Source organism: Pocillopora verrucosa, chromosome 1, assembly GCF_036669915.1.
Source record: "Pocillopora verrucosa isolate sample1 chromosome 1, ASM3666991v2, whole genome shotgun sequence".
Classification (NCBI taxonomy): Eukaryota; Metazoa; Cnidaria; class Anthozoa; order Scleractinia; family Pocilloporidae; genus Pocillopora; species Pocillopora verrucosa.
In genome coordinates this window covers 17,278,222-17,297,756 of record NC_089312.1, presented here as the reverse complement: position 1 = coordinate 17,297,756, position 19,535 = coordinate 17,278,222, and the positions used below count along the sequence as shown (strand labels likewise).

General features: G+C 36.7%; 2 protein-coding genes and 1 long non-coding RNA gene across 4 annotated transcripts; 1 reads left to right on the top strand and 2 right to left on the bottom strand.

The window, feature by feature from the left end:
• Positions 1-907: 907 nt before the first annotated feature.
• Positions 908-13,725, top strand: LOC131784088 (nucleolar complex protein 3 homolog). Its single transcript, XM_066164785.1, has 19 exons — positions 908-1,212; positions 1,964-2,142; positions 3,096-3,283; positions 4,118-4,236; positions 4,641-4,683; positions 5,052-5,145; positions 5,276-5,340; positions 6,353-6,478; positions 6,986-7,057; positions 7,762-7,818; positions 8,666-8,824; positions 9,240-9,320; positions 9,754-9,927; positions 10,559-10,622; positions 10,751-10,822; positions 11,343-11,413; positions 11,665-11,775; positions 12,212-12,432; positions 13,350-13,725. The coding sequence occupies exons 1-19, from the start codon at positions 1,025-1,027 to the stop codon at positions 13,579-13,581; spliced, it is 2,316 nt and encodes a 771-aa protein (XP_066020882.1). The 5' UTR covers positions 908-1,024; the 3' UTR covers positions 13,582-13,725.
• Positions 13,726-13,865: 140 nt separating this feature from the next.
• Positions 13,866-16,641, bottom strand: LOC131784117 (uncharacterized). Its single transcript, XM_066164788.1, has 3 exons — positions 16,368-16,641; positions 16,127-16,209; positions 13,866-15,025 (listed from the first exon to the last, which is right to left on the bottom strand). The coding sequence occupies exons 1-3, from the start codon at positions 16,630-16,632 to the stop codon at positions 14,927-14,929; spliced, it is 447 nt and encodes a 148-aa protein (XP_066020885.1). The 5' UTR covers positions 16,633-16,641; the 3' UTR covers positions 13,866-14,926.
• Positions 16,642-17,546: 905 nt separating this feature from the next.
• On the bottom strand, positions 17,547-19,434 carry LOC131784098 (uncharacterized). Of its 2 annotated transcripts, none has more exons than XR_009340183.2 (2): positions 19,210-19,434; positions 17,547-18,341 (listed from the first exon to the last, which is right to left on the bottom strand). It is a non-coding gene; the product is annotated as an uncharacterized lncRNA (long non-coding RNA). The 2 variants fall into 2 exon arrangements; XR_009340184.2 differs by having other exon boundaries at positions 17,547-18,211.
• Positions 19,435-19,535: the final 101 nt, after the last annotated feature.

The window sequence follows — 19,535 nt, the reverse complement described above, 5'->3', positions numbered from 1 at the left end:
CACTATTAGAGTAAATCAAATCAAATGAAGTGTTTGTAACTTAGAGGGTAAGCTTCTAAAGAAACTGTGGTGCTGCGTCGGTGGAAGAGTATAGCAGGTAATTTAGTGTTAATACCTGAGTTGAAAACGTATATTGGCCACCGTAAAGGGTAAAAAAGCTGACGTTTCGAGCGTTAGCCCTTCGTCAGAGCGATGGCGAAGGGCTAACGCTCGAAACGTCAGCTTTTTTACCCTTTACGGTGGCCAATTTACGTTTTCAACTCAGTTGTTAACACTAAATTACCTGTCTGTAACTTAGCTAAGCTGTTCAGAGAAAAAAACGAGAGTAATTAAAGACATTAGAAATAGAGGATTATGATAGATTAGGAAAATCAGAGCGATAAGCCAACCCTGAGCAGGAGCCACCCCTGTCCTAAGCTAATAATATCATGAGTGGATTATCCCAATTTTATCCCAATAAAACACAATTTCCTCGCAAAGAATAAGTTTTTGTAAAGCTGAGATCACCACGCGTATTTCACGTGCTCAATTCTGCGTAACCTCTGATCATGTCCTGATGACTACTGGGTACCCTCGATATTTCTTCACGTAACGCTCCCCATAAGCGTAAAGGTCCTTAACGTGACATGTCAAAAAGATCTGCATTCATCGATGTCTCCTTCGTCTTTACGATTTTAGGCGATCAAATAATTTTTTTTTTTGATGCCTTTAAGTATGAATCTTTACTTAAAGGAGGTTCAAATCTCAACATTTGTCTCAAGTGTTGCAAAAATGATTCTGAAATTTTATTTGGACCAACTTCCGGTATTTCTAAGAAAGAGACACACAGAAGAGGCATACATGAATGAGAAAATCACTGTGCGGCTATACGCTGCAAGCACGTGTTGATTATACGGCTCTTATTCAATATGGAGGTTGGATCAGAATCAAAGAACTCAGCTAGTTAGGATAGTTTTTTTACTTCCCTGTTATCATTACATTCACTTATTCTAATACCTTCCTCTAACAGAAGTATCAGATAATAATGAGAAAAGGGAAAGGAGGTAAGAAAAGCAAAAAGACAGGGAAAACTGCCAGTAAAAATGTTCCCGCGAGAAACGTGCATGTAGACGATGAGATAGTTGAAGAAGACGACGAACTTGACCCTGAAGACTTGGAGTATTTTCAAGATTCCGACAGGAGTTTTTCTTTTTTGCAACAACTGGAAGCAGAGTAAGTTTTATAGTGTAATAGATTCGTTTGATGTGTGCGCGTCAGTGATCAAGGAGGAACAGTAAAGTCTGTTAATGTATGAATCTCCAAGAGACCCTATCAGCTGGAGTGATATAGTAGGTAATTTTAGCCATTCCCCATTCCCCTTGAAGTGACTAGCATCTTATTTTCCCTTCAGTATCACCCCTGAAACACACGATAAGGTCACAAGAACAAAGGAGGTGATCACCAATTAGAGGAGTTCTTGATTCGAAAATAAGAGATCCTTGCAGCTAAGAACACTTCTGAACTAGTAGTGGAATAAGACCTGAAAAAAATTTTCAGGCCTGTATGGGATTTGAACCCATGACCTCTGTGATACCGGTACAGAGGTCATGGTATCGCAGAGGTCATAGGTTCAAATCCTGTACGGGCCTGAAAATTTTTTTCAGGTCTTATTTCTACTACTAGTTCAGTAGTGTTCTTAGCTGTGAGGATCTCTTGTATTCATTTCTTCACCGTAGTGCAAGTATATGAATTTCTTATATCTAAAATCACGAGTTCTTGATTGTTAAACAAATTCTCCTCGTCAGCACCTTAGGAAATGTGAGGAGGACAATATCAAGAATATGCATACTGATGTTAGGGTGTACACTGTATAGGGTTGTACACATTTTGTGCCAGTTTTTTGATTCACCAGTGTTACTTAGCTCTGGGTATACATTGTACTCAAGACAACATGAAGCTGATGGGTTATTCTGTCCTGGTTTAGAGTCCCAAGTAGTGGAAAGAAAAGGAAAAGAAAGCAAACTGCTGACAAGGAAAGAGAGGCTGATTATGAGAAGAGGCCTAGGACAGCAACACTGGAGCAGGATCACATGGAAAGAGCTCTATTACCAATCAAAAATAAAGATAGCATTATACAAAGAAAAGAGAAGATTCTCAAAACAGGTGCTTACATGCATATTATTTGAACAGATCAGTAAGGTACAGTATTCATGGCTTACATATGAGAACTCTAATTATCTGACAGGTTCAATTGTCGCAAACAGTGACATGGTTTCTAAAGGTTAGGGAAGAGTCAGGGAACTCATAAATTAATGATTGATTCTTGTCTTACAATTTATAGTCAGACTATCAATTGTATGGATCATGACTATTCAACTTAGTCCACTCAGTTTGCCATTGAGTCAGTCTACTTCAAAGCTCAAAACATCAGCTTTAGAAACTCTTTATGTGCTTATCAGTTTAAAGCTTTGACTCCTCCCCCCCAGCAGCCCATGGACATTTGACCCTTGTGCATGCCCAACAGGTGGGGAATTGGAACTTTGTCTGGTTGGGGTAGGAAATTTGAACTGGTAGTGTCAAGTCTTTACAGCAGAATACAAGTTTTGTATCTTTAAATTTTAAGGTGTTTAAGTTAAATAGTTTATTTTCACAAGCAAATGGCTCAGAAGAAGAGGTCTTAAAGATATTAGTTTTAAAACTTGGTCAATGTGTAGAAGGTCATGCTTGCTGATCTTGCCTTTTTTGAAAAATATGCATGGGGCATTTGAACACAAATTTTACCCTGGGGACAGGAAAACCAAATCAACTTGAATGATAACTGTCTCTTCTTCCTATCTACAGTAGCCCTTACCCTAATGATCTTTACTACCTTAGTAGACCTACCTTTGGCATTTTTGGGGGGTACTTATAACTCTATCCATAGTTCTAATTGTTAATCCCTTTTTTCTCACTAATTATGTTTTTTCTTATTCAAAAATCGACAAAAATTAAATTTGAACCATGCATCATATTGAGCCAAAACTTGTGTACAATACTTGTACTTGCCTCTACCTGTAAGTAAAAAAGAAAAGTTTTACTTTTTAAAATTTATCTTGGCCTGTGAAATTGTATTGCAGATCATTCTCCTCAAAATGGGGATGTGGATTCAGAAGAACAAGCTTCAGAAGTGTCACCAGTCCCTTCAGCTCCTCCACCTGTTTTAAGTATGGTTGAACTCTTTAGTCAAAGACGACAGAAGCTTATCCAAAGAAAACTCAGGATTGCTGAGTTGTCAAACAGCATTTTGGAAAACCCTGAAAGCAGTGTATGTATTCCTCTGGTTGTGAGAGATTTTACACCAAGACCCACATGTTTCTGTTGAATTGATGGTGTGAATTTAGCAGTTGCTTTCGCTAAGGAATTATTACAGTTGTAATAAATAGAAATCCTTAATAATTAACACTGTCATTCAAAAGAATCTTAGGGTCTGGAATGCAGAATAATGGATGAAGTAAATTGTATATTAAGTTACAAGTTTTCATCAGTGCTCTAATTTTAAAGGTGATTTCAATTCAGAGCTAATTTTTGGCCAAATTTTTTCATAATTGTTTATCAATAATGGTTCAAATTTTCATTAAAAGGAAAATGAAAGTTTTAAATCTTTTCTTTCCTTAAACTGCAAAAAAAAAATATGAATAAAACTGACCCATATTGTTTTTGACATGCATCAGCCATTTATTGCCTTTCCCTGTAACTACATGTAGGAACAGTGTCCAAAACCTGTCAGACATTCATCGGAGGGAGATACATGTTTCTTGCAAATCTTTTTTTCTTGGTTTCTATTTTGACATTCAGATCCTTCTGTTTTTCTTTGAAAAACCTGAGCATTATGTTACAGCTTCGGCCTAAAATTCATAAAGTGAAAGGTATTTTAAGTTAATCACTTGACTCAGTTTGTTTGACTGTATCTTGAGTTGTTGGGTTTAGCAGTTAGCAAAGGAATGGGAAAGGCAAGGTCATTATGCTGCCAGGTTTAACTTTAAAATCATGGCTGACAGAAATGACAAAGAATCCTAGGAAAGCACTTAATATCATGACAATTACTTGCACCAATCTTAAAACTCAACAGTGAAATGTTTATTCTCAATTTTTATGTAAGGTATCAGAGCTTCAGGAACTCTGTTCCATGTGTAATGAAAAAGAGGCAGACATCAGAATAACAACCAAAAAGCTGGCAATGGTTTCTTTATTAACAGTGTTCAAAGATATCATACCTGGGTGAGTTCACATTGTACATGTAGATAACAGTTTTATAGTAAAAAAGATGTGTTAATGTGGGACAACGAAAAACTTAATTCCCCAGTGGATTTTAATTACATTCATAAAAATGTGATTGTTAATTAATTCTTAAGTTACAGGTATATTTAAATTTGATAACTTTGCAGTGTTCTCTTAAAGCCCCACTGGCTGGCACTTTGCCTGGCTACTTATTTCTTAAATGCTAATTAATTAAACTAGACAAAACAGTTAAGTACATGTCTTGATCTCAGAAAGATTTCAACTTTTGCTGCCTACTTTTTTTCAAATGGCTGGCCACTTAACAATTTCTAAAAGACACTGAGCTTTGACATGTACTGTGTAAGGAGTGTTTTGTGAATTTATGGTTTGTGATTTTAATTCAGATATCCAATTCGGACAGCTTCACAGAAAGAGCAAGATGTGAAGGTTGGTTAATGTGTCCACTTGAAAAGCGATGAATTGAATCTAATTCAAATTTTATCAAAAGTTTTAATCTTGCAGATATATCTGCAAAAATCAAAAAGTCAATATATTATTTCAGAAAGAAGCCTCTATAACCTCACATAAACATGAAGATTTCATTTATTGTTTACAGATATTTAAATAGTGAATACACTTCTGTCCTGCAGATCATTAGTAAGCACCAATCAAACTGCATGTATAATTTAGTTTATTATATAACATGTTTGTTATGTGACATACAATACTGTTGTTGCATTGAGATGGTTATCAGTTAAAGCCATTTTTTCTTTTTTATTTCTTTCTCTGATGATATTTACATGTTTATTTTTCAGCTATCCAAAGAGGTGAAAAAACTGAGAGGTTATGAGGAAGGGCTGTTAAAAAACTATCAAAAATACCTACAGATTTTGGAAGAAACTGTACAAGGTAGAATTATATCGACCTATGACAAACTGTATTGTTTACATAACTACACATGAGCGTTTTTGTGAAATTTGCCATACTCAGTACTCCTAACTTTGCCTTCCTTTTCACTTTGTTCTTTTGAATTCTTCAGAGTGTGTTAAAACTCAGAAAAGTAGTTTCAAAAATGGATTGGTGGACAAAAAAACTTCATCTGAGGTATGGCCAAGTGAGAACAATCTTTTTTCTCACATACATTTACCATTTGCAACTTAACATGTGGTTCTACTTTTCATCAATGTGTTTTTTACTTTGCCAGTGCTTCTAACAGAACTTGTTTTATTTTTGCATGTACATATACAGTATTTCTCAGAAATACTTTAACCCTGTTACTCACAAGTTCTTATTGTTAATTCTCCTCTCTAGCTGCAACACATCTCCTTGTTAATACGTTAAAATAATTTAGTGTTTGATCAAGATAACAACTTCTACCTGATAAGTTCTAATAATTATTTTCATTACTTGTTTGCTGGATAATGCATGAGAGTTAAATGGTTAAGAAATAAAAGGTACATAGTAACTGTATTAATGGAGGGAAATGTGAATATGAATGTACATTTAGTGTATTGTGCATATAAATATAGGGTAGATGCGTATAGTGAAAATTATAGCTCATGCACATATAAATGAGCATATAAATTTCACATATACAACATGTGCATACAATTGTATATGCATCTGTGTGAGCTAGGTTATTGTTTTTCCACTGTTGATGGGTAACTTGTTCTAAAGAATAGAATGACAGCACTAAAATACTATACAACTATGAACTACATGTACACGTAGAATAGTCAGTTTCATTCACCACTTCCTGATACCCTGTTGAGATGGTATTGCTGTGAGATGATTTTAGGTTCTGCTGATCTTTGCATGTATTTCCTTTGAAATGTGTTTTAATGTTCTTGCTGATACATGTGTATATTCAATGTGTTATAAATATATATTTGTCAAACATAACATTACCTGTTTTCTTGGGATATGATGTTATACGTGTTTCCTCTTGATGTTAAAAATTGTATTTGCGTTCAACTGGGATGTGTTGCTGTATGAAAGTGAAGACCTTGATTCGACTGAAGGCTGTAGATTTTTTTTCTTTGGTGCAGTGACTTTAATTGAAGTCAATGTGCACAGATAAATTTGTCACCTAAATCCAATTCTTTCTTTTTTTCAGAGTTTGATGCTTGTAACAGTCCAGTGTATGTGTGATCTCCTAACATCTGTGCCTCACTTCAATTTCCACACAAACCTTATTGCAGTACTTGTACCCAGAATGAATGAAAAATCTCTTGATGGCAAGGTTAGGCAACATAAATTATCTATTATGAACACTGTGATAATAGTTTTTATTCGTATCAATACGAATGAATCTAGTTGTGTCAGAGACAAGTTTTAGCATTTCTACACATGTATTTTCTAACAATCAGTTTTATAATTAGCTAAAACACCATTAAAAGTCAAGAAAGGCCATGGATGGGCAAAACTGGAGGATATTGATAGAATTTACTGTAGTTGGGCAATCTGGAATTGTGCTAAATGGGATATTAAAATCTTTTCATGTCCGTACAATTGTACTGCTTGGAAACAAATCCTTGTTGTGTATATATATATATATATACACATATATATTTTGTCTATAAACTACATATCATAAACGCAGATAAACAGTTGAATAAAATTTCCCTAAAATGCAGTGACCTAAATATAATAATGTATGCAGTCCTCTTCAAAATCAGTTACAATAAACAGTTTTCTTTGGTAAGATTGATCAAATCAGTAATGATTTACATGTGTATTCCTTTCTCAGATTTCAAAGTTATGCTGCAATGCTTTTATTTCATTGTTTAAACAAGATTCAGTAGGAACTGTTTCACTTGAGGTATTCTTGCATGATTATCATGAGGTGTAAACATGTACATGGTATGGGATTTGATTTGTGCCAATTTTGTGGGTTGTCCCTAATGCTAAAATTTAAGTTCCTGTAGGAATATATCCCACTAAACAAAATGCTGCGAAACTTTACCTTGTTTAATGAGATAAGACACCAGTGTATAGGTAGGGTGGGAGAGTGGGGTAGGAGGGTAGGGTTGAAGAGTGGGGTAGGAGGGTAGGTTTGAAGGGTAAGGTGGAAGAGCAGGGTGGGAGGGTAGGGTTGAAGAGTAGGTGGAAGGGAAGGGTGGGAGGGATGGGTAGAAGGGTAGGTTGGGAGGGTAGGGTGGAAGAGTAAGGTGGGAGGGCAGGGTGAAGGGTAGGGTAGGAGGGTAGAGTAGAGTATTTGTTTGGATTCGTTGTAAATGCTTTGAACAGAAGGTATTACCTGTACCTTCTGGAAATATCAACAATTCAGTAAAAAATCTTAAATAATTTCAATGGGCAAATTGAAGCTATTAGACAGTGTTATTGTAAAACCTCCAGCAATGCTGTCTCAATGGAAAGTCCCATGAACAATTACACACATACAAGGCTCCTTAAATTCTTGTGCAAGAATTCTTTGGAATAAATATACAAATATACTTGTTTGTACATTACAATGTACATTGTTATAGAACTTTGTCTAACTTTGTGTTAACTAAATTTTGCTAGGCTGTCCGAGTGATCAGTAAATTTGTAAAGAGTAAAGGATTTAGAGTTCAACCTGGTGTAAGTACAAGTAATTGAACTTAAATTTGTAGCTACATTTATATAACAATTATCAGCCAGTTTCCTTCCCTCACAGCTACACCCCTTTAGTCCCTTTCCCTTGTGGCTACACCCTTGGATCCCCTTTCCCCCTGTGGCAACACCTTTTGAACCCTTCCTCTTATAGGTGTGCCCTTGGATTTCCTTTTCCCTGTAACTGAACTCTTGGGGCCTCTTTCCCCCACAGCTACATCCTTGGACCCCCTTTCCATTGTAGCAACACCCTTGGACCTCCTTTCTAGGGTAGCAACACCTACGGAATCCCTAGACCCTATAGCTACACCCTTGGACCCCCTTTCCATTGTAGCGACACCCTTGGACCCCTTTCACCCCTTTCCCTACACACATAAACTTCTCTCCCTCATATCACTTTTACCCCTCAATTTCAGCCACCATCTGGCTGCGCACTTTGAACCTCTCCAATCCTTAGTTACAGTTGCACCTTTTCAACCTTCCCCTCCCTAGCTACAACCTTGGAACCCCTTCCTCCATAACTACACCTCTGAACCGCGTTTTGATTAATACCTTAGCTACCTTCTGCTGTCTTTAGTACATTAACAACGGATGTATCATCATTATGAAACCCCACTTACTTGAAAAAAAAAGAAAAAGACACTGAAAAATATTCATTTCAATGTTAAGTGTAGAATCATTATTTAACACATTTTTGGGTGTTTCATTATTTTAGCTAAAAGAAGAAAGATAGTGAGCTTAATTGGACTATGTTATAATTGTGTTAAGATTGGTCTCGAAAGGGAAATTGTGTTCCTCCATTAATTAATGTGAAGACTTTTCCTTTCCAATGCAGGTTTTAGAAACACTACTTCATTTGAGAATTAGTCAGGTAGATATCCAGTCGCTTAAACAGCACAATGAGACGAAATCAGCAGTCGAACTGAAAATTGAGAAAAACAAGAATAGAATGGAGAAGAAGTTAAAGGGAAAGATTTCAAAGAAAGAGAAAAAGGTGCGTGTAATTCAATCTTTTTTTCCCCAAGTGATGTGTTTGTTGTAGTGACTTAGAGAAAAAACACTTCACTTTGACATGTATTTGTTCAGTTGTAGCCCACAAAAGATGTTAAAGGTGGCAAGAGTATTGGTGACACGCTTGTCTGCCTGTGCCTTTGTGCCCCTTTTTTTTCAACAATCATTGTGATGTATATCTGAAATGACTCAGGGCGAAATGGATGCTATTTGTTTGATAAGAAAAAAAAGGACCCTCTATGACGTCATCTTTGCGTCTTGTGTCTCGTACATGCGACAGGATCATTCACGAACACCATATGGGATCATTGGGGTGTAATCTGAGAACAATTCGGCACAGATGCTATATATTTTTGCAATGATATAACAAATGTTTACAACACGTTCTTTACGTGTAGAGAAAGAGAGAGATGAAAAAGTTAGAGAAAGAAATGCAAGAAACTGAAGCTGTTGAAAGTCAACAGAAACGAGCCAAGTTGGTAAGTGTGAAGTTTGCTAAAAAAATGTCTTCCTTGACCCAGCAATCGTGGTGAACATATCACGAAGTTGGTTATCCATGTGAAGTATAGACATTGTGAATTTTGAAAAACGGATTTTTCAAGCATGAGCCCCTTGTTGTAGTCATTGCAGAGTTCTATCTGTTGAAGCCATGAAATTGAAACGTTCCCAGTGACAATACACAAAAGTCTCGCTAGATACTAGACTTCGAGTTTCTCTGATTTTTCCGCCTTGGTCTCGCTATAAATACTTGTTCGATTGTGATGTCTAGCCACATCAGTTGTTTTTAACGATAACCTTTCCATATTTGTCTCCCGCTTTTTTTTCTTTTGCATACTTCAAAGTCCTAGTAATGCGAAGTTGAACAAGATCATTAAGGTATAAAATTTTTATACCTCTTTTCTCCTTTAACAGCAAACAGAGATCCTCAAGTTCGTGTTTGTGACGTATTTCCGAGTATTAAAGACAGTTGGACACTCGCCAGTTTTATCCCCTGTACTCGAGGGACTCGCCAAGTTTGCGCACCTTATCAATGTGGACTTTTTTAATGATCTTATGGGAGCTCTTCATACACTTCTAAACAACAAGGTACTTTACTTTACTAGTCAGGGTAAAGAAGCTGTTTGCATAATCTTTCTCGCACATTTTCTCTCGCGATTTTGTGAGTCGATGTTACTCAAAAATTAGTTCAAATGATAGAGTTAGTTTCAGTCAGTGTTTGTCTTCTCCATCCTCAATAGCTCTTACATATTTGGTACTTGTCCATCTTTAACATTTCTATGAAGGCGACCTTTATGACCTCAAAATAACGAGAGAAGTTTGATTTAGAAGCTTAAAAATACCATTGTATCCATTTTAAAGGCAGATGGTGTTTCTAATTTGAACAATGCGTGAGGCTTGCTCCAATTAAAACCAATATGTGAGCCAGATGAAACCTTCCGAGCAATTTGGAAGAATTTTTCTGCCTGGTCAGGCTTTCCCGAAAGTTTCCGGAAAAAATAATGAAATTGTAACCCGATTTCTGCCTGTTCGACTTGCTGAATAACGAAGGAAATGTAAACGGATATTTAAGAATCAAGAATTGAATAGAATTTGATGGGGTATCTGATAATTCAGCTTAAAAAAAATGCATTTTCAGAATCGTGCAGATAATATGCCAAAATTTTTGCAGTTGTAGTTGTGATAACAGCTCCCGAAATCTTTGGTTCTTCCACTTCAGGAACTCACTCTGAGGGAAACTCTCAACTGTGTACTCACTGCTTTTAAAATTCTATCGGGCCAAGGCAAGTAGATCGCTTTTAGTTTTGCTCTTTTTTTGTTTTTACTCAGTGGCTTTTGTTAGCACCATTTTGAAGTTATTTCTCGTTCTGTTTTGACACTACTCCTTATGAACTTTTTTTCTTCACTTCAGGGGAAGCTCTGAACATTGATCCTCGAGAGTTCTACAGAATGTTGTACTCGTCACTTCTGCAAATTCATGCAGGTAAGAGCTGAGGGAATTGAGTTACTTCTCATTTTGCTGGAGCAGTACATCGCTCTCTAATTGGCTTCATTGGTGTAGAGTGATAGTTCATGTGTGTTTATAACTACAGTCTAATAATGCTGTTGTTGGGCCTGAAGCTTTGTAACCCGCGAGGAACTTACGAATCACGATCACTTTTCACGACAAAACCTACCAATTACCGGTAGCTGTGACGTGAGATTAGCCTTACACTTTGTTACCCGAGGAAGGGGGGGAGGGGACATTTATTGTCTTTTGGCGTAATTGAGGGCAAAGAGAGTGAAGGGAGGGGGATACAGCTACCACCGCTTTTCGTGCGTTTTTTCAAAATGTTGTTAGACTATGTTACCCACTCAAATAATCACACCAAAGGAATAACTCGACGGGGTCTTTTTCGGAAAGAACAGAAGCTGGAATGCTTTCTAACTGTTTTCAATTTTGGCTTATTTTTTTTTGTATTTCTTTTTTATATATGTGTATATTCTTGGTTTTTCCATGCAAGGCGGTAGCAGTCAAGATGTTCCAGTAGCACTGCAGTGTCTGGAGGAAATGCTAAAGAAGCGACGCAAGCAGGTAATTAGTTGTATTTATCAAAACGTTACATAGAAATGTTTCTGGGATAGTCTGCTCGCGCAGTAAGGCTAATTAAACAATCCGTTGCTCGTGATGGCTTAGAAACAATTTTTTTATTGACATATCAAAATTTGACCGATTGGTTGACTGTTTGATTGATTGATCAATTGACGTTTTCTAATTACCACAGCAATTTGGGTAGATAACTTAGGGCAACTTTTTAATTTTTTCCTCTTTTTGCGGCTTTACAGGTTCCTACTCAGCGGGTGGCTGGATTTGTGAAGCGCCTCTGTACAGTAAGCTTACAGTCTGAAGCCAACAGTTCAATGGCTTTTCTCGCCTACGTTAAGTCATTTCTTCAGGTAACACACAAATACCGTCGCTTTTGATTTATATTTCGTCATTGTCGTTATAGAGTAATATGTAATCCTTTTATGATCTAGAAGAATAAAATTTCTTCACGGACGTGAGGTGTCTGTTCCTTATGCTAGGATCGTTACGATCATGACTATCAAAGTTCAGGCTGTGGCCATGTGCTTCATGTAGACGCCCTCAAAAGAGAGCTGTTTTCTGTTCCCTGAAGAATTTTGTACACATTGTTTTGTTATGAAAGTGAATATTCTTTGTTTTATATTTCATTAATGTGTCTACCACCATTACTCTGTTAAAAAACAACTAGGAAACGTGGAAGAGTTATTACCCACATAGCTAGTTTTTTTTTTTTAATATGCGGCCCTCTATCAATTTTGATCTCGTTTTCTCAACGATTTTGAATTTTTCTACTGGTATTGTTTCCAGTCTCACACAAAAGCGCAAGCCCTACTTGACAGTGAAAGCATGGGCACTGGTGTGTTTAGACCTGACGTAAATGACCCAGAGCTCAGCAATGCAGACAGTACGACCGTTTGGGAATTGGCTTTGTTGGGAACTGGGCACTTTCATCCAGCTGTTCGCTCGGTGGCCCATCATGTTGCGGAAGGAGCGCCAAGTAAAGTCTCCGGCTCTTCAATGATGAGGATGTGAGTAATATATATTTATGTATTTTTTATTTCTTTTCCGAAAGTTTAGTTTAAAATTCCACAAGAGATGGCCTCCTGCAAAGTGGACATGTTTTACTGATGAGTGAGCGAATGTTATTGTAACTGCTGCTTTGAGAGTGGTGCTCGATTGCTGGAAAAAGCATATAGCCCTGAAAAGCAACAGCTTTACGAAAGGCCGGTACGTTATACTTGAGCAGTATGTCAGTTTCCGTTCACACCCCACACATCGTCCCTCATTTAATGAATTAATAAGGTAGCAAAACAGGTAACTGCATTTTACATCTCCTCTCCTTCGGTATGATTTTCCTTTATCTACTAATCCAGCTTTTTTTTATACTCTTGCTGTTAACTCCGGTTTCGTAAGCCAGCAACTGTCCGTTTACAGACAGATTGTGTGCATTCTGGGTCTGAAAAAACGCAATGTAGTCTCGATGAGCATGCGGACCAGGTCTTCTCGATATAGAGTCTTTTGCACCAATTATTAGACCTTAGGGGGGTAAGGATCTTCTATTGGTTTCGACGCCATCTTTATGGGTAGGAAAACGCGTTAGAAAGAAGAGTTTTTGTGTGGACCAGACTTTTGAAAACCTTGAATACTTAACAATGAAAAAATTCAACCAGTTAATTCCAGTACAGGGAGGGTTCTTAAATTTGATCAATAATATCCGTCGGCTAGTATCTGGAGTTCACGATCTCTGCATATTTCAGGATTGAAGGTTTTCACAGTATGTTTCACGTAGACATCTAATAAAAAGTAACTTCGTTTTTGGCGTGTATGTCTACCCGTGTTCATAATCTCTGTAACTGTGGTGACGCTCAGTTACTAGATACATTGTGTGTGCTTAATTGTAACGTAGCCTTTAAAAATAATGAGTTCATTCGGTGTCTTTCCGTAGGTCACCCAACGATTTCTGGACAAAATATGACCCATCCGATATGAAACTTAATCCTGATTTAAAAGAGAGTGCACTGAACAGGAAAGGAATCAACTTAAAAAGAATAAAACACATGGAAAATGAAGAATTAAAAAACTATGATATGGTATCAGCGGTAAAAGAAGCGCTGGACTTTACTGAAGCTAGTTGTGGATTAGAATTCTCTTTACCAAAGTTTAACGCCGACAGGTAGCATCAATAGTTGTTAGGACTTAATTTTTATTAAAATCATCGGCGCAGGTCGGGAAATAACCAGGAATCTATTTCATTCAAGTCAGCGAGATAGGATTTTGAGGAAAAGTTATGGAAAATTAGCATTTAAACACTGTCTCAGTATTCTGTCTTCGTTCGTTTAAATGTACTTTTGTGCTGTATTGAAAACAGCTGTTGGGAACCAACCCAACACAGCAGAATATCGCGTTTAGTGAGTGACACGTGACCTGTCGAAACTCATCGCCAAATAAGGGTTAAGCAATGTACAGTAAAAACGTTACGATGTATTAAAACAGGTGACTACCCTAATAGACATACTTAAGTACTTAATTGTACAAGCTTTTCTCGTCTTCACGTTGTAGTTATTTATTTAGAATACTCACTATCTTATGGAGAATTATCGTTACCGACAAAATTTTTCTCAACATAGATTCTCATAAAAGTTAGGTGTACGGATTTCATCGGAAAAATTGAGATATTTTTAGAAAGATCTCTCTGTTAGCTCTGTGTGCTACTATTAACTCCGGAGCAAAAACGCCGGAGTACTATCGACAATGCAGCGAAATTACTCAATTCTAGAAACAAATTAAACAATCTGAAACGATTTTTTTCTCCACTTGCAGCTAGTTTTTAGTACACACCGACAGCGTAACTCTCTCAGATGCTTCGCGTTTTATTCATAATGAAATATTTAACCCCCGTTTCCTAACTCATCTTGAAAGAAAACTTAAAACAAGTTATGGCAAAGACGAACTTATTAAAATCTCCATATTGAGCTGTATTTCCGAAATAGCATAATCAATAAATTTGAATCTAACAACAATAACATACTCTGTGATGAAAAATTTTTAATAATTCGGTGATTAAAGCATAAAAATGTATTTAATCTTATTAAAAAAATGTATCACTAGTTAAAGAGCCCTTTTTAAAGTCGTAGACTGAATGTAAATCAAAAGCTTGAGTGGACATTTCCAAGTGTCTATGTGCATAAATGAAAATGTTGGAAAGAAAGTTGGTTTGTGAATAAACCTGATAAAGCTTATGGTATGAAATACTGCCTTTTAAGACACCTGAAATTTAGACAAAAACAATTGGGAAAATAAATGAAGCGATTATAGCTATTACACTTATTAAAAAGACCCCTTAACCCGAAAGACTTTTCAAAAGCCGATCGCCTACTCTGTTAAGACTATCCTACAGCTTTGCCTCTAACAAATTTTACTACCAGCACTTAAGTTGTATCATTTTGATACGTTTTATACTAGATATACATGATCCCTTGTAAGAATGAATCATCATTTCGTGATGACGGAATCTTCATTTCTCTAATGTGAAGGATTGAATACTGTTTCCGGAACAGGAGCTTTGTAGTATGTTTTGTCTTGTTCCCAAATAGGGTACTGCATCAATACTGCATCTGTGTGCTGGGAAGATCAAATTAGTGCAAAGATCACAAATTGATTCGATTCTGATTAACAGCCACAACTGTAAACACACCGTATTTAAGCGAGGAATTCACTTAAAAGTGTTTATCGATTAGAATTAAATGAGGAGAAAATAAAACGTTGAAAGAACTCAACTAAATACCTTAATGAGTGAGTGAAGTAAAAATATTCTGTTTGAAATTAATTTGATAAATTATTGCTATTGAACCAGTTTACGAAAGGAAGTAACTAATCAGTTCCATTGGAATTAATATTACTTCGTTACAACAGAAAATTTGTGTAGGAAATAACATGATTTCGAGTGAAATTTGGTGTAGATAAGCACGAGTAAATTTTTCAAAGACAACAAAATTGCACGAGCCCATAAGACAAGTGCAATTTGTAGTCTTTGAAAAATTTCCAAGTGCGTATTTGTTATTATCGGTTATCTAAATTTACTTTTATTTACAGAATGCCGAGATTACTACTGGATTTACACTTGACTATGTTGTACTGCTTATGTAAAGGGCTTGTAACCTTTCTGATTAATAGACATGTCTTTATATAACCGAGATATTATCCGTATCCTTACTGATCGACAGGTGTGTTAAAATGAGAGTATGTAAACTTCTCTCGTCTAAAGATGGAGCTATGTAAATAGGGAAAAAGAGTTCTATTGCTTGAATCTTATGTAATTTTGAATTTTCAAAGAAATATTAAAGATACTGCTAGATCTATATGAGCATTGACCGACCGATGTTTATGAATTGGCTTACTCTCAAAAAATTGGGAACAAGCCAAAACATAAACACAGGTGATCACATGGTGGCATCCTCTTTAGACTTTTTATTACCCTTTGCTAATATATTCTTGTATGTGTCACTAACATTAAGCTTAAATACAAATACTCCTTTAAAATGGCTATGTTTTAGTTATGTTAAAGTGTAGAGCCTTGTTTTTCCATATCATCATTTACCAAATCCTTTGTTATTTGTCAGCCAAGATACAAAAATAAACTTTACCAGCTTTGTTATGACACAAGTGTTGAGAACGTTTTAGCGGTTATTGTGTAGATAAAACACATTTAGACAATACGCGTACCTCCTGTGGCTGTCCAGTGGAGTGGCGTGGAGAAAATTGATAATCTCCCGGCAAGTTAAGAATTATCCCTCTTTTCGTGACGTCTGTGTAAATATTCTCAAATTCAATATTTGCTGGATCAAGGTTGGAAAAAATACGTATTTCGAGAAAACGCTTCAAATTCACACGTGGCTAAATTCTTCGCAGATGGAAGAAAACGTTTATTGCGCTGTTTAAACGAAGCATAACAAATCACTCTTACCCTCCATTATAATTTTTACGGCCTTTATGTTTCCAATTGCTGCCACTTCTTCTAGGAGCCTTTCCACTGTTATCTGCCTATTGATTAGGTCGCAGAGTAATTTTTTAGCTGGACTCTTACTCTTTTCAATCTCAGTGACCTCCGCGAGAGAATAAAGGTCCGAAAAGCGCTTCGTCATTAGCGCTTTGTAGTCCGTGCCGATTCCATCATTTAAGAAGGCATACAGTAGCTTGATTGCATCGTGGGAAAGATCTTCAATCAGCATTATTATTTTCTAAAAAAAAAGTGGGGAAAGAACGAGATTATATTAAAAAAAAAGAAACAACGGAATCTAAGAATGTGCTATTGAGAATCTAGAAGGAAGTCAGGAGATGTATATCACTTTCTCAAAAATAATTCCTGATGAAAAACAAAAACCGGCAGTGAAATCCCAAGATCATCTCATCGATTCCTATTTTCGGTTTTTTTTAACTGATTAGCGCTAATCATGGGCTAATTTCGTTCAAAAACTCTGCATTGCTATAAGAGTTAATTGTGCTGACTAGTGCTGATCGCGTTGCGAATAACTCAACCCTTAAAAAGCTTTGGTTTCAGAAAGCCTTTACTGTCTGCAGTTTATTAAATACTCTGCTAAAAATAAATACCACTCTGATATGATTTGAATTGCAAAAGTTTTTCCAACTCCTTACCCCCTCCCCCTTGAAAGCAATGTGGCCAATGGGAAGTCCTATTCGGAAAGCCTCTCAAGGATCGCATTAGAATTCTTTTTAATGAGAAAATTCCAGAACTCTTCGTGAACAACATGCTATAGTTTTCTTATGATGTGTATTTCTGTTTTATCTTAAAGGGGTTCTTTTTCTTTTGTTTCCGCCACTCGAGGATTTGTTTGTAACGACAAATTTGCATATCGATACTGAAAGTAAATTTGACTTTGTTTTACTCGGTGGATTCCCCCATTTGAAAATTCGCTTAATAATCACATTTTTCCAGAACAAAAAAATATTGCACTCTGTCTGGGAAGGTTCCGATGCCTAAGTTCATGACTAAAAGTTTTTAAGGCAAGAAAAAATTAAAAGGCTTAGGTGTCATAGCACTTACCTTTCCCAGAGTTTTCTATGATTAAAGAACACTAGCTTCTATGGAATAAATGTGAAATCAGTGGAACTATTACAAATTTACCAGATACAAACTTTGAAGAGCGTGACGTTACCCTGATCGTCAGCTTCGGGACTTTCTGATGTTAGCTCTTCAATAAGGTTCCTGAAAACGAAATCAAAAGACAAGAAGAGGCCACTGGAAAATAGAGACTGCTGAACTTTAAGGATTTAGATCGAAAACTGAAATCGGCGAAATCTTTGCTAGAAATATCGATGACGAAGCGAATTTTCTGATGGCCACAAATCTTAAAGCAGAGCACTCTCGTCACCAAAATACATTTTGAAAACATTCACCAAAAGAGTCAGAGACTTAAACTGTGAAGATTACCGAAAAATTTCAAAGTCCAGTTCTAGGTAGAGAATCAAATTTTCGTCGATAGCTCAGACCCTTCTATAATCTAACTATGACATTAACGACAGAAATTCAAAATCGGCGAACCCAACTCCTTGTCTAAAATAATTCGGCAGCCAAAACCATTTGGTACCGAGAATAACAAGTTTCTTATTAAATTTTTGACTGAAATTTGGACATGGTGGATATGTTTGTAAAATTGGTTTCGTGACCTGTTTCCCTTTTTATACAAACGACTTACCTTTTCAGCCACCAGTCACTTCTGCACTTTGGTTTACGTGGCACTCACAATATACAGGCTATTTGATGGGATTTTCCCTTTAATTACGTCATCCCTATAACAGTGCAGTATCCAAAAGTCAACGGTTGATTTTGATGTTCACTTCCGTATGAGGAAATTTCTAGGGCTATGATGCGTGAAACAGTCATTTCTCACGAGGTTAAGGTATGGTCATACAGAAAAATCTAAAAATAGAAAGTACACAATGGTGACATGATCTTTAAGACATCCAAACGATTGCAAGAGATTAACCCATGATTCATGTTCTTCGTAGTGGGGGTGTTAGTGCCGTCGATCCTGTTGCCAGATGCGTCGAAATTTGTTCCGTCACAGATTAATGCTGCGTCGCTTGGAATAATACCTCCGGGAAAGGAGGAAGCGCAGAAGCGGAGGTGTAAAATTAAACTACTTTTGCCGCTCATAAAGGACAATTACAATTAAACAATGACACTTTCCCCAAATTCTAAAACGAAAGAATCGACGCGATGAACCGTATGCATGCACGAACATCATGGGCAAATTTCTACCGATGGCCGAAACAACTATCCTAAGGCTTCATGATTATTCTTTCAGAGAGAATGGACATAAAGGTTATTTGATGATAACCATCTTACCGGTGAATGCAAAAGCATTGCAGTAGATGTTTGATGTAATTTTTAGGCTACAAAAGCGCCCCTAGAGGAGTTTGTAACCCATTCATTTCTTCATTTTCTCTACTTTTATGACGCCTGGAATTTATTTTAATGTGAGTTAGATTTTTGAAGAAATAACAAATGGCCATAATTTATCAGTGTGCCTTTGAACATGTGTTCATAATTTCATAAGTTCAGTCTAGTTTTAGTTCATCCGCCTGATCAAGTGATAGAACTGTTTTACGTCAGTTTAGATAATAAATGATAGTCTACAAAGATCTACAAAATCCGAGGCCCGTCCCCTCTCCCACTAATTAACTAACTCCACCGGTGTGGTAAATTTCGTAAAGTTTCAAGACCGTTGCACTCGTTTACGATGTTCGATAACAGCTCTTAGTTAGTTTACTGTGCAGCCTCTTACCTTTCCCATATCATTGATGTCCCTCACGTTTACGTTGCGTGATAGCGCACTACCAGGGAACTTGCGATATTTTCCTCTGAGGTCAGTCATTATACAGACCCCGAGCACTTTAAACCGAGTTTGCTTTGCAGACCTTTTGCAATCGAGTCCTCATTTAGTGACACATTAGACTACGTTGAGAAACTTCCGGCTTGACTTAGAAAGAGACACGAGAAGGGAGCATATTTAAAGGGGAAAGTGAGTTGAGGTTGTACGCTGAGTTAATTTTTATATCATATCCAAGATGGTGGATTGAACTGGGTATATTTGGCTCGATTTGAGAGGGC

Bases quoted from the DNA above. Each gene is read 5' to 3' on its own strand.
- LOC131784088 (XM_066164785.1), top strand. From the start codon at position 1,025: ATGAGAAAAGGGAAAGGAGGTAAGAAAAGCAAAAAGACAGGGAAAACT. The intron at 4,684-5,051 runs GTTGGTTAATGT...TTTATTTTTCAG, and splicing joins AGAAAGAGCAAGATGTGAAG to CTATCCAAAGAGGTGAAAAA. The intron at 5,146-5,275 runs GTAGAATTATAT...TGAATTCTTCAG, and splicing joins TTTGGAAGAAACTGTACAAG to AGTGTGTTAAAACTCAGAAA.
- LOC131784117 (XM_066164788.1), bottom strand. From the start codon at position 16,632: ATGCTGATTGAAGATCTTTCCCACGATGCAATCAAGCTACTGTATGCC. The intron at 16,210-16,367 runs GTAAGAGTGATT...ATATTTACACAG, and splicing joins CGTAAAAATTATAATGGAGG to ACGTCACGAAAAGAGGGATA. The intron at 15,026-16,126 runs GTACGCGTATTG...TGATCTTCCCAG, and splicing joins CCACTGGACAGCCACAGGAG to CACACAGATGCAGTATTGAT.